Genomic DNA, 13,807 nt, shown 5'->3' on the forward strand with positions numbered 1-13,807 from the left:
TTAACCACAATGTGACTTCTGCAGTCATTTGCAGCCTGAATGAAACAGGAAAAACTCCTTTTGACTTTGCAAGGAAAGGGTTTGTGCCTTTTCCTTTTTGCTGAGAACAGCCCCTTTTCTTTTTCCTGGACAAAAAAAATGTTTTTTTTCTCACTAGGCTTTACTTGGAAATGCTAAGGATGTGTCACCCCCTCCAGAGAATGACAGGCCAACAACCAGACCTTCTTTAACAGAGGACTAAGTTGTTGTTATACAGCCAATAAAAAACTATTGAGGTGGAATCAACCACAAAACCATGGGTCCTCTGTCTGTCCAGCTCCCTTCCCAGGCACTAGAAACCTCAAATTCCCGACCATGGTGACAGACTGGAGTAGCAGCCAAAAGAGCACACAGACACGGCTGCTGCCCCCTATACCTGCCAGGCAAGTTCCTCTCCTAGGAAAGCACACAGAGCAATGGAATAAAGTATCTTCTCCTCTCTATTATGCTTCCCAGCCTATAAATACAACCTCATCCATGGCCACAACTCTCTTTGACAGGACTGCTTTAACATATCCAAAATGATCAACGACTCTGTTATTACTGCAGCTACTACTATTAACTGTTTCAAGTTTGGACACTAAAAATTCCATGTGCTGTGCCTTGAAGTTATGATTATTATTTTTTCTTAGAACACCCATAATCAAATTGTACGATTAGCATGACAGAAACACCATGAACAGTAATTAACTGGACAGACTCTGAATGCTGGGCACCAGTATGAAATGAAAAGTGAAGTTTCAGGCTCTTGCCTGTCCTTCAGAACATAAAATCAGAGAGTTTGAAGAATAAAAAGTGAATTTTGACTGATTCAGCTGCTTACCTTAGAAAACAGTATATGCAGATGGAATGTGAAACTCCTCACTCAAGACTAGGGCTTGCATAGCCTTTTTAAGTAAGGTAAGAAATCCTTTAATCTCCTAGTTTTTCCCAGAGCTGTCAACACCGATACCTGTAGTCAGTGGCAAGTCTGCTAACTTCAATGAAAAGTTTAAAACATTAACAAGGGTAGATATTTCTAAGCAGGAAAACAAGTATAGAGACTCCAAACTCCCAGACTTTGCCTATTGCTCCTCCAGCAGGGTCAGATCATTTTCACCACGTAGCTACAGATGAGAAGTTATAAATTACAATTACAGTTATTACAATCACAAAAATATTTTAAGTTTTGAGGTCTTTGCAAGTACAATGAGATTCTGCTGAGTGTACCAAAAGGAAAACAGCATCTAGGACCTACTGCAGTACTAATCTCTAAAGTCTTTTGCTTTTTTATTTTCCCCAAACAATCATCAGACCTTCACCCTCTGTGTGATCCAGCCACCAAAGGTGGTAGAGAAAGCTGAATTACCAGAGGAAGTGAGTCTATATGTGCCAGCGTAGCAAGGAAACAGTATTCTCTGTATTGACCTTTGGAAGGGTAACTGCTAGTCCGCATGCCAAAAAAGCTTCATAGTACTACAAAGTATCCTCTCCACTATCACTGCACTGGGGCGAGTTGCTGTTCGACTTCAGCAATAGCTGTAGGAGTAGTCAAGGCAATAAAAGCTAGAAACATTTCAGCAGAGAGGCTGTAGTCTTTATCTGCAATCCTCAAACCAACTGAGCATTTGGATTTGCTTCCAGTCACAAATAAGTAAGGGCTGAGACTTCTAGCCTAGATGATGGAAAAGACCTAGTAGTACTAGTTAAATGAGGGAAGGGGAAATAAGAAGAAGAAGAAGAAAAAGATCAAAGCCAGAAATAACATTCTTTTGGGCCTGGTCTACTCATTTACGGGTGCACACACACAAACCCAAATCCAATGTATGACCCCACTACTAATCTCTGCCAGCATCTCCCCCCCCAGGCTGACCCTTTCACACAATACATCAGCTTTATTTGGCCACGACTTTGAGGAATTTCAGTTGCAGACTTGACATTGCAGAGAGCAAAGTGTAAAGGTTTTGAATGGTGCAGGGAGTTCAGAAGAAACCTAGAGCCTCCCCCTTCCCTTCATAAGCATCAATTTAATTGTAAGGAACCTGGTCGTTATGCAAATTAATTCAGTCCTGTGATTGTTTATTGCAGCAATGAAGATTCTCACACACTATCTACATGAGACCTGAAAATAGCAACGAGCATCTGCTCTGTGCAGTCTACCCCATTGGTTTTCTTTTTACTATTTGTTTCAAAAAGAGTCTTTCAATCAGTTTATGCTTCCTGGCACCAGAATTTATAAAGGAGTAAAGCAACATCATGTGAACCAGCCCCCTGGCTAAGTGAAATAACATTTCTGGTAACACTTACCTACAGACTTGCTAGACAAGTCATCTTCCTGGATTTGGGGGACAAATTAACTAGTCTCGTAATATATTTACTTCACATTAACTACTCTGTGATCTGCACTGTACATCTATACACAAAAACCTCTATTGTGCATTTATGTTTTGTATATTTAAGAAATATAACTTAATTATAAACTTCTGTTCATTCCAATTAGTTATTTTAATGCAAAACTCGGTCCTGATATTTAATAAAGCTCATTCTTCCACTACTATATTAGTTTGTCACGTCTATTTTGAAGCCTTGCAACATCATTCCTACTTAATTTTTAAGAAGGCAAATACCTTCCTCAGCAGGAAGAGAGTATATTCATTTTCCAAGGGTGAAAAGCCACACAACCTCAGTTTTGCTGGGACAGATAAAGTAGGTAAGTTTAATATCTTAAGCTATTTTGGCCAGTAAACTGTTAGTATTACAAGAAGTTTGTCCATAACCCAACAAAGAAAAAAGTTTCAAATAAATAACAAATTAATTTTTTTTTTACCTTCTCTTTTGGTTTTTGTGATTTTAAAGGTTTTGGAGTGTGCATTTTCAACTTTATATACTTAAGACTGTAAAACAAGCTAGAGAAAAGCCTTAATCTCATTATTCCTTCTATCTTCATCATTCCTTCCTAACTCAGCCAACATCTGGGAGACAAACGTTGAAAATTTGAAAGATTTAAAACCCACTGTAACTTGAATCCAAGTTTAGCTATAAAACCTTGTTTACTTTCATTTTTAGAGAATTCTGAGAAGGGGACATGCTTCAAAAGTATCTGTATGTATGTCAAAATAACACTGACACAGGAATTTAGGCAATCCAAAGATGAGCACTAACAGAAAAATCCCAAAACCCTAGAAACATGAGGACATAAAACTTAGTCTGTACCCTCTGTATAATTCAACTGAACATTGCCTGGAGTTACCATCAATCGCTGAGTTTTGAATATTTTGAATAGCGAATAAACACAGTGGGCAAGTAAGGCTAGTACTGGAGGAAATACTTTGTTTCTTTAACTATATGAAATATGAGTTCTAGTTATCCCAAAGAACCATAAGATATTTTTATTAAAATGATGAACTCATAGCAATAAGAGATGCCACCTGAGAAACTCTTGTTTATTCTGAAATGTAAGCTAGGAAGTGGGTAGAGTAGATATATTTTGATTTAACGTGTTAAGTGTTCAGATTATTGCAAATTTTAACAGAAGTTAAAATGACAATTTTAACCAGAGAGTGTATGCCTTTGCATGTCCTGTACAGATTTAATTTGGTTTGGGGGATTTTATTTTAAACAAAACAATATTATTTACTGAAGCAACAATTGCCACCCATGAAGGCTGAGGTAAATGATGTACCAAGACAAAGAAGTCCAGAGGCAACGACAACAGCATATGCTAACATTCAAGAAAACGATGTCAATCTAGAGTTCTCCCTTCAAGGATAGTCTTAATTTATGGTCATTTCAAAGCATGGCTATTGCTGTCCTGAACATAAAACAGAGCTTTAAACATACAGCCTCAGAGTACGGCTCTATCTTAATAATAAAATTAATGAGATTAGAATGGGGCCTCAAGAAATTTTAGTAACCCAGAATTTTGTAACACACATTAAACTGAGAGATGGCTTAGTATTAAAAAGTAACGTTCCATTTCTATGACTCTCTTAACACATTGCACCCTGCAAGGAACGAATATGCAACTACACATGCACTTATTAAATATTTATAGTAAAAAATATGGGACATCACAGCAGCAGACCACATTTTGTGAAGATATAGTTCTATTACTCTAACTAGAAATCAGAATCAAGGATACAAGAGAGTTAAACTCTCCTGCTATTACAGTTGAATAACTAACACTTACATAGTCCTTTCAAAAGTAACAAGATACAGAAGCCAAAGTATTAGTTAACTCAAACAAGGATGAAGATGCAACTCTCAAATGCTTAAGAGAAAAAACACCCTGGAAAAAAACAAGAAATATTTAAAATCATCCCCTTTCTTTCACCTCTGCCTCCTCATTAGTATGAGTTTGAGGCTCTTTCCTCCAGCAGCAGGAGCCAAGCTCCCAAGCAAGTGGCACACTTTGTTCTATGTTCTTTCAGGATATGGAATTCCTTTCCTTCTATCCTCTAAATAAATAATAAAAAAAAAGAGTTAAAACTCTCATCCTGACTCTTTTTGGCTGTATGAGAAAATTTCCAGCTGAACTCACATCAGCAAGTGCTATAGGATTACAAGGTATTTAATCATATGTAAATAATCAAAATATTGGAAGATAATGAATAGTCTGATCAAACGTAAAGTTTATGTGCACTTACTCCCAAAATTCCATCACTGGTGAAGTGGCATTTTGTAAAGAGACTTGACTGCAGTTGCTCATGTTAAGTTTTTGAAATTCCACACAGTTTTCTACAAAAGAACACAAAAGAGTTTGCTATATTGACATGTAAGTACATTTCTTGTTGTGCATCTTCCAGTTTATACATCTTGTGAAGCCACTATTCTGTAACACATTTTCTCTATGTGGTTAAAGGATTTCTAGGTACACTACAATGCCACAGCTGCTACTTCTGCAACACTGTATTGTGATCACCAGATCACAGGCCTAGCCCAGAAAATTATCTGTGCAGTCTGCTACACTCTCCTAGAACACTTTCCAAAGGCACCGTTGCAATGGCAAAGGCCAATAAAACATTTGAGGCAGAAGAAAGACATTTGAGAAATTGAGCCAACTGATTATAACATAATCCTACTTCAACTGCTGGTTCAATGGCCACTGTTAACATACGGCTTATGAAACACTGCCAGCTTCAAGGTTCCACTGTGCCTTACCATGGCAAGTGAAAAGTCACTCTGGCTTATGGCTGTTATCTCTAATACAGAGGAAGGAGACTGCAGCAGCTCAACACTGTTGAGTTGACACTTCGTATTTGAACAGTGATCACCATTGGCTAAGCTCCTTTGCAGGGTTGCCAAAATCGATAGCCAATCCTTCCACGTCTACCGGGCCCAAAACTAGTTCCCATAACCTAAATTGCAAGATTTCAGCTCGTTTTAGGTGTGCTCAAAGAGCATGATAATGGAAAACCAGGAAAAGACAGTACAATTGGTACATGATTTGAAACCAGAGTAATATAAGGAATAAATGCAAAAACTTCAGGAACATGGAAATAAGGGCATTGGTATGTATTCCTCCCCATAGATGTCTGTGAACTTCAAATGCAGCGAGCATTACAGACAAAAATATCAACGAGAGGACAGATGAAGAGCCCTATACTGCAAATCCTTATGAATACACACCTCATCTTTCATGTAAGAGGCTACTTTGCATGCAGTAAGAATTATTTATGTGACTAAATTTTCAGAAGTAGCTTGATGAACATTATCCCTCAACATCTGGCATTAAAAAGAGAGACTTCAAAGTTCCACATTTAATAATTTCCTCTCCATTTAAACTCCTCCTGATTTCATCAGAATGAAAAACGAAGATTGTAACCTGTCATCAGGTCATCAGCTCTTCAGTAGAATTCACTTACTGTATTCAGGGAGAATAGATATGATTGCAAATGAGAGTCTTGGGATTTAGCCAGAGTATCTTACAGAATTAACAAAATCCAAAGTCGTCTTCCGCTATCTGACATCGCATTCGGAGGGAAAAAAATGCTTATACAATAACCTAAACCAAAAAGGTATGATCAGTCTTCATTCCAGGATACCTTAATCACAGCGTAGTGTGATGTGATTAGCCCGTTTCCCCAGACTTTACTACCAGAATACTTTTGTTCCTGACATTTTAATATATTAATCAATTACTTGGAAGTACTTGTATAGCAATAATCTCTGCTAAGGTCATACCTGTATTCCATTCATGCCCACAGGTAGCCCAAGGAAGTTCTGTAGTAAAGCAGTTAAACAAATAGAAGATAGCCCATGCTAAAATGATGATGTAATATACATTTAGATGCGCCTCTATAACTTGAGTAGCATATCCAATACCTAGACACAAAAAAAAAGTGAGACACAATAGAAAACGTTTACTTTTCAGGCAATTTAAAAACAAATCCTTAATGCTTTTAGTGTATCTTAACTTGAATTTTGATATAATTTATTTTATTTTCCTTCAAATTTAATGCATTCTTTTGCAGTAGAACACAGAACTGTTTGTTACCTTCAAATAGAGGGCAAACTTTTCTCCAGCATGTAATGCCTCCTTCACTAGTAAACTGTCCCAAGGCCGTCTCCAAGAAAAATACTGGTATTCCACAGCAAATAAAAAATACCACATATGGAATGAGGAAAGCACCTATAAGCAAACATTGAGGGGGGTACTGGTTATAATGAATACAGTTCCTTGACAGCACAGCAAGAAATTAATTTTCTTAATAAAGGAAGGATTGCCTATTAGCCACTTCTCAAGCACCATGCTGAAAGTACAGATGGAGTTCGCTCCTGGCCCCAAATATCAAAAGTTAACCTGTAAGCTGGTGTCATGGACTATAGAACACCAGATCAAAGTTCCTCAGTGTAGACTAAATTCTGCTCATGTATCTCCCAAACACAGAAAAGACCAGAGTCTTGCTCAGCCACAGAGTTCTGCTCTGATCATCACCACATCAGCCTACACTATGTTGGCTTCTTTGCTTTTCTCAGGAAAGCAGGGATGAAAAAATTTTATGGAAACAAAATCCAAGCAAATACCTTAAGGTATTTGTATAAGCCTGATGATAAAGATCATGAAAAGGAAATGATGAGATAGGCTTTAGAACTACTTAAAAGAACAGCAAAGCAGGGCTTATCAGCTAGAAACATTGATGTGAAATTGTAGGAAAATAACAAAGCATCAACATTTCTGTTAGATGCCAACAGTAAAGTACATAGATAATGAGTAGTACAATACAATGCTGAAGCATTGTACAACAACAACCACCCTCTCATCAATTAACACATAGCAGATATACCGTATTATTTAGTGGTTATTAGGTATGGCACCTAAAGAATGTGGCTGTGAAGTGTGCTGAAGCAAAAAATCAGAGAAGATATATATGTTAGGTATAACGTCACTTGCTAATAATGTTGATTTTAAGCATTCCATTTAGAATCGAACCTAAATAATATGGAGTAAGATACAGCCTTTTGATTACGCAGAGAATCTGTTAACATGTAAGACAAAGAAGTTTCTTCCTCATTCCCCAAGAACTCAGACTTTCTGATGAGTCAAGGGATGAGGTGGAAAGCAAGCAGCTATATTGGTTTAGACTAACACAAGGCAAGGCGGAAATAAATATTGAGAAAGCAGCACAAAATAACGGATTCTGTCATCTTTACTTACACCAAGAAAGTTTTACTGGTTTAATTGGGCAGACGAGCACAGCAAAGTACTACACATAATAATTTATCTGAAATTGTAGAAAAATTACAAAGTGTTAACTGTCTAGTTAAGCTATGACAATAAAAGTTAGGAGAACATACATAATGTGTTGTGTCCAGGCCTCAACCTACTTGCTCCTAAACTAATAATCCCACAACACTAATTAACTTCTCTTTTAAAGCTCCCATTAAATGATGTAAGCATCCCACCACTCACTCCATTTCAAACCAACACAAGGTATGCTAAACATACAGAAGTTTCAGCAGATGCAGTTTTTCCTATAAGGTGTGTTTTAGAGTGCTGTGCATCATTGCATACATCGATCAGCTCTTTACAGCACTAGCAATAGCAGCATTTCCTTCCTTCAATGGAAGTCCTGAAGATTAATTACCTTAACAGCTACCTCTCTAATACTAAATCTCTGCCAGAATATTAAGTATGAACAAAATGTTTCTGAATTTTTCAGGAATATTTCTACAACTACAAGGCAAATAGGTATCCAATTCACAATCTTAAAAACAAACAACACACCAAAACCCAACCATCATGAGACACCCACAACCTCCAACAATTGTTACGCTTCAGTCACTTTGATCAGGAAGTTGAGCCAACTAAATACAGCTGCTTTGACTTGCAATTTCTTTCTTCAGACCCAGCACATCAGAATAGCAGTCTCTTCCCTCAACCAGAATATAGTTGCCTACAGTTGAATCTCAGCTGCATCTCAAGCAATACATGTGGATTTCCCACAGAATGAAATCCTTACCACCTAACCTAAAACGTGGTTTTTCTCTGGGCGATTTATCCTTATAGGACAGGCAAACTGCTAGCCAGTATCAACCCAGCTTGGGCCACTCATACACACGATCATAGCAAGTTTAACATGGCAACTTGTTGAAATCAAAAGTATTAGCTTCGACTCTATTTTTCCAACGCTGTTCTACAACAGGTACACATCATGAAAATTAGAGGTCATCACATTTCCCAGCCTGCAAACAGATCGTATTCCAAGAAATATCTAATTGTAAACATGCAAAGAAATCAATAGAGAAGCTTCTGCCTACACTACCTGTTATGACTCGAAGTGAGTACCAGAGAGAGGTCAAACCTCAGGAGTTCCATACGACTGCTTCTAGATCCATGCTCTCTCTAGCAAGTTATGTGATAACTAGCTCATATATCTTACCATCGTCTTCACTTATCACACACTAAGTAGTTTTCAGTATTTGCATTTGATGCATCAAACAAGTCCAACTCTGGTCTAAATCCAGCAGGGCATTCCAGAGAGTTACAAAAACACAGGTCATAGACCAAGTCCTCATTGAATAACGCTGAAGTCAATGGCAAATTTCCCATGGTGCCAGGACATGACCAGTTAAACTACACACATTAGTTCTAATCTTAAAGAACACAACGGTGATCAAGTATGATATTTAACTAATTACTTTTTCACCAAATCACCCAAAAACATGGTTAGAATTTTTTCTACCGAATGTTATACCCTTTAAAATGATTACATCAGGTTTTGACAAGCTAGCATACACATACAAATGGGTATAAAAAGGTCACTGTGTGAACAAGGAGATCTACATTATATATAATAAAACCTAATAAAAATCTGTATTTTTCTCTACCAAAATTTCTCAGTGAAAACTTTTGATAACCTACAAAAACCTGTTCTCTATATCATACCCAGCATATTCATATTTGTATACTAACAGCAGTACTTTGCAGCACCATTCAGAAAACAGATGACTTCTCGTTCTTTTAGTTTTGCCAAAGTATAGATACATAAAGAAAGGAGCTGCAAACCATAAACACTTCTTCCACAGTAGCATTAGCTACATAAAAAGCAGACAAAATGGGCCAACCAGAGAAGATATATATATGTTAGGTATAACGTCACTTGCTAATAATGTTGATTTTAAGCATTCCATTTAGAATCGAACCTAAATAATATGGAGTAAGATACAGCCTTTTGATTACGCAGAGAATCTGTTAACATGTAAGACAAAGAAGTTTCTTCCTCATTCCCCAAGAACTCAGACTTTCTGATGAGTCAAAGGATGAGGTGGAAAGCAAGCAGCTATATTGGTTTAGACTAACACAAGGCAAGAAGGAAATAAATACTGAGAAAGCAGCACAAAATAACGGATTCTGTCATCTTTACTTACACCAAGAAAGTTTTACTGGTTTAATTGGGCAGACTAGCACAGCAAAGTACTACACATAATAATTTATCTGAAATTGTAGAAAAATTACAAAGTGTTAACTGTCTAGTTAAGCTATGACAATAAAAGTTAGGAGAACATACATAATGTGTTGTGTCCAGGCCTCAAACTACTTGCTCCTAAACTAATAATCCCACAACACTAATTAACTTCTCTTTTAAAGCTCCCATTAAATGATGTAAGCATCCCATCACTCCATTTCAAACCAACACAAGGTATGCTAAACATACAGAAGTTTCGGCAGATGCAGTTTTTCCTATAAGGTGTGTTTTAGAGTGCTGTGCATCATTGCATACATCGATCAGCTCTTTACAGCACTAGCAATAGCAGCATTTCCTTCCTTCAATGGAAGTCCTGAAGATTAATTACCTTAACAGCTACCTCTCTAATACTAAATCTCTGCCAGAATATTAAGTATGAACAAAATGTTTCTCAATTTTTCAGGAATATTTCTACAACTACAAGGCAAATAGGTATCCAATTCACAATCTTAAAAACAAACAACACACCAAAACCCAACCATCATGAGACACCCACAACCTCCAACAATTGTTATGCTTCAGTCACTTTGATCAGGAAGTTGAGCCAACTAAATACAGCTGCTTTGACTTGCAATTTCTTTCTTCAGACCCAGCACATCAGAATAGCAGTCTCTTCCCTCAACCAGAATATAGTTGCCTACAGTTGAATCTCAGCTGCATCTCAAGCAATACATGTGGATTTCCCACAGAATGAAATCCTTACCACCTAACCTAAAACGTGGTTTTTCTCTGGGTGATGTATCCTTATAGGACAGGCAAACTGCTAGCCAGTATCAACCCAGCTTGGGCCACTCATACACACGATCATAGCAAGTTTAACATGGCAACTTGTTGAAATCAAAAGTATTAGCTTCGACTCTATTTTTCCAACGCTGTTCTACAACAGGTACACATCATGAAAATTAGAGGTCATCACATTTCCCAGCCTGCAAACAGATCGTATTCCAAGAAATATCTAATTGTAAACATGCAAAGAAATCAATAGAGAAGCTTCTGCCTACACTACCTGTTATGACTCGAAGTGAGTACCAGAGAGAGGTCAAACCTCAGGAGTTCCATACGACTGCTTCTAGATCCATGCTCTCTCTAGCCAGTTATGTGATAACTAGCTCATATATCTTACCATCGTCTTCACTTATCACACACTAAGTAGTTTTCAGTATTTGCATTTGATGCATCAAACAAGTCCAACTCTGGTCTAAATCCAGCAGGGCATTCCAGAGAGTTACAAAAACACAGGTCATAGACCAAGTCCTCATTGAATAACGCTGAAGTCAATGGCAAATTTCCCATGGTGCCAGGACATGACCAGTTAAACTACACACATTAATTCTAATCTTAAAGAACACAACGGTGATCAAGTATGATATTTAACTAATTACTTTTTCACCAAATCACCCAAAAACATGGTTAGAATTTTTTCTACCGAATGTTATACCCTTTAAAATGATTACATCAGGTTTTGACAAGCTAGCATACACATACAAATGGGTATAAAAAGGTCACTGTGTGAACAAGGAGATCTACATTATATATAATAAAACCTAATAAAAATCTGTATTTTTCTCTACCAAAATTTCTCAGTGAAAACTTTTGATAACCTACAAAAAACTGTTCTCTATATCATACCCAGCATATTCATATTTGTATACTAACAGCAGTACTTTGCAGCACCATTCAGAAAACAGATGACTTCTCGTTCTTTTAGTTTTGCCAAAGTATAGATACATAAAGAAAGGAGCTGCAAACCATAAACACTTCTTCCACAGTAGCATTAGCTACATAAAAAGCAGACAAAATGGGCCAAAACCATCCCTGTGTTCAGACAATTGTGCTTAGTTTTGGAGGGACAATGTTGTTAGCAAATAAACCTGTTAAACAATCTTTGCACGTCAGTCACTGAAGATGACTTTTCTCCCAGCCTATATGCTTACACTGATTCAGACCTTAAGTGGGGAGAACACTGAATCCAGTCCACAGAACTCTAAACTAATTTTTCTATTTACTTTTATTTCCTCATTGCTTCACAAGTCACAGCTGACATGCTTATTCTTAACTGTTGCAAATCTTACATAGTTTATACTGAACTATAACCAATACATGCCACATGTTATAACTTTGTAGAACTTAAGGCTGCTCTTTTCTTTCCCAAGTAGCTTTCTTACTCTAAATTGTATAGGGTTTGCCCTCTTCTTTCAGTAACAGGCAGCTTTTACATCTTCCCCTACCCTACTGTAGTGATTCGGAAAGCAATGAGTTATATATAAATATGGCTGAGTTAAAGAAATTATTGTATGACAAAAAAAAGTAATCTTCGTAGGACTATCACAAACAATATTCATCCTCTCCAAAGTATACTGTTGCGAAAAATAAACTGCTACATTATTTTCTATGTCAGACAAACTTACTTAAGTATGTTTATGTCTGTATTCACATGCAGAAGAATATACACAGCATACAACTATAACAGAACAGTGGCTTCTTCCACATTAAAAATCTTACAGGAAAAATATGTCCATTTACTAACACAAAAGAAACTTGTGAAAGTAAGCTACACAATGTTTGGGGCGGAAAAGCAAAGAAAAACAGCGATTTTTTTCTTAGCTGTCAGATATTTGATACTTCCCTATCCACACATACATTGAAACCCTGAATACCTATCTCTGTTACTCTGAGCAAGAAATCACTGTAAAGCATTCTTAACTGTTTATTCCCCACGCTTATGGTGAGCTGTAAATCAACATATGATGCCATCTTACCTCCTCCATTCTTGTAGCAAAGATATGGGAATCTCCATACATTTCCCAACCCAATAATCTCCCCTGCCACAGAAAGCACAAATTCAACCTTATTGTTCCAGTGACCTCTTTCATGAACTTTCTTATCATTTCTGTGGACGAGGTTGGTACTTGAGGCTTCTGGGTCCAAAGCATCTTCTGGTTTGCCATTAATTATAGGAATAGTCTTTTCAGCTGTCATGACTGTTCAGCCTAGGGGAGAACAAAAGAAAAACACACAGATGTTTTAAGACACTTGTTAGTAATAAGCTGCAATGACTAAAGTCATCCCCTCAGCATATCATTGACTTCTTATTACCTACATAAAGCGGTAGGTGAAAGTGAATGAGGCAACTCTGTAAGGGTGGAAAAGTTATAAAGAATGAAAAAAAGAAAAAGGAAGAGGGGGTGAGGCGGGGGGAAAGAAGCTCATGTACAAAGGAAGGAGATGATTTCCAAGTTGAGACAGACAACTTAGTAGCATGACATTGTTTCAAAGCACAGATAGTGAAGCCTTTCAAAAATCCCTCCCCAAGCAAGGATCCCAGCTTGACTAACCTACCACAGGACAGAGATCTCCTGCACCTTCCGGCCACATAATTGAGAACAGAAGAAGAAAAGGATGTGGCAAAGGGGCCCTGGATGGTTCTGGCCTGCCTGGAGGAATAAGGGAGCTCCCAGACTACTCACCCAGGGCTCTGCCTGTGCCTGCGAGGCTAGGAGAGGGACAGGGTCTCTAGCTCAGGGCTCGGCTCCGAGTGGACCTCCGCGGGCTGCCGCTCTTCGCTCTGTTGCACGGGAGGCACGGGGCAGGGCAGCGGGCAGGGGGAGGCGGGGATAACGCGGGCAGCCTTAGGATAACGAGGAGCCGGGAAGCCTCGTCCCGTTCTGCGGCTGCTGCCCGGCCGGCCGGCGGGGATAGGATGCTCCCCGCGCCCTGGAGCCGGAATTTGCAAATGCTCAGCCTTCCCAGGAGCGATGGTATAACACCCGCCTCCCCCCTCCGCCCACCTCAGGCTGTCCCGCCAGCTCCCCCCTCCTCCT

At 38.2% G+C, this 13,807-nt stretch overlaps 1 protein-coding gene across 1 annotated transcript; it reads right to left on the bottom strand.

Moving 5' to 3' along the window:
* Positions 1 to 4,660: 4,660 nt before the first annotated feature.
* LOC106897797 (sodium- and chloride-dependent GABA transporter 3-like) lies at positions 4,661 to 13,732 on the bottom strand. The gene is made up of 5 exons (XM_014958667.1): positions 13,454 to 13,732; positions 12,746 to 12,976; positions 6,515 to 6,649; positions 6,202 to 6,342; positions 4,661 to 4,755 (listed from the first exon to the last, which is right to left on the bottom strand). Exons 2-5 carry the CDS (start codon positions 12,963 to 12,965, stop codon positions 4,661 to 4,663), a joined length of 591 nt encoding a protein of 196 aa, XP_014814153.1. The 5' UTR covers positions 12,966 to 12,976; positions 13,454 to 13,732.
* Between the last annotated feature and the right edge of the window lie 75 nt (positions 13,733 to 13,807).

This window comes from Calidris pugnax, unplaced genomic scaffold (assembly GCF_001431845.1).
Source record: "Calidris pugnax isolate Ruff unplaced genomic scaffold, ASM143184v1 scaffold376, whole genome shotgun sequence".
NCBI lineage: Eukaryota > Metazoa > Chordata > Aves > Charadriiformes > Scolopacidae > Calidris > Calidris pugnax.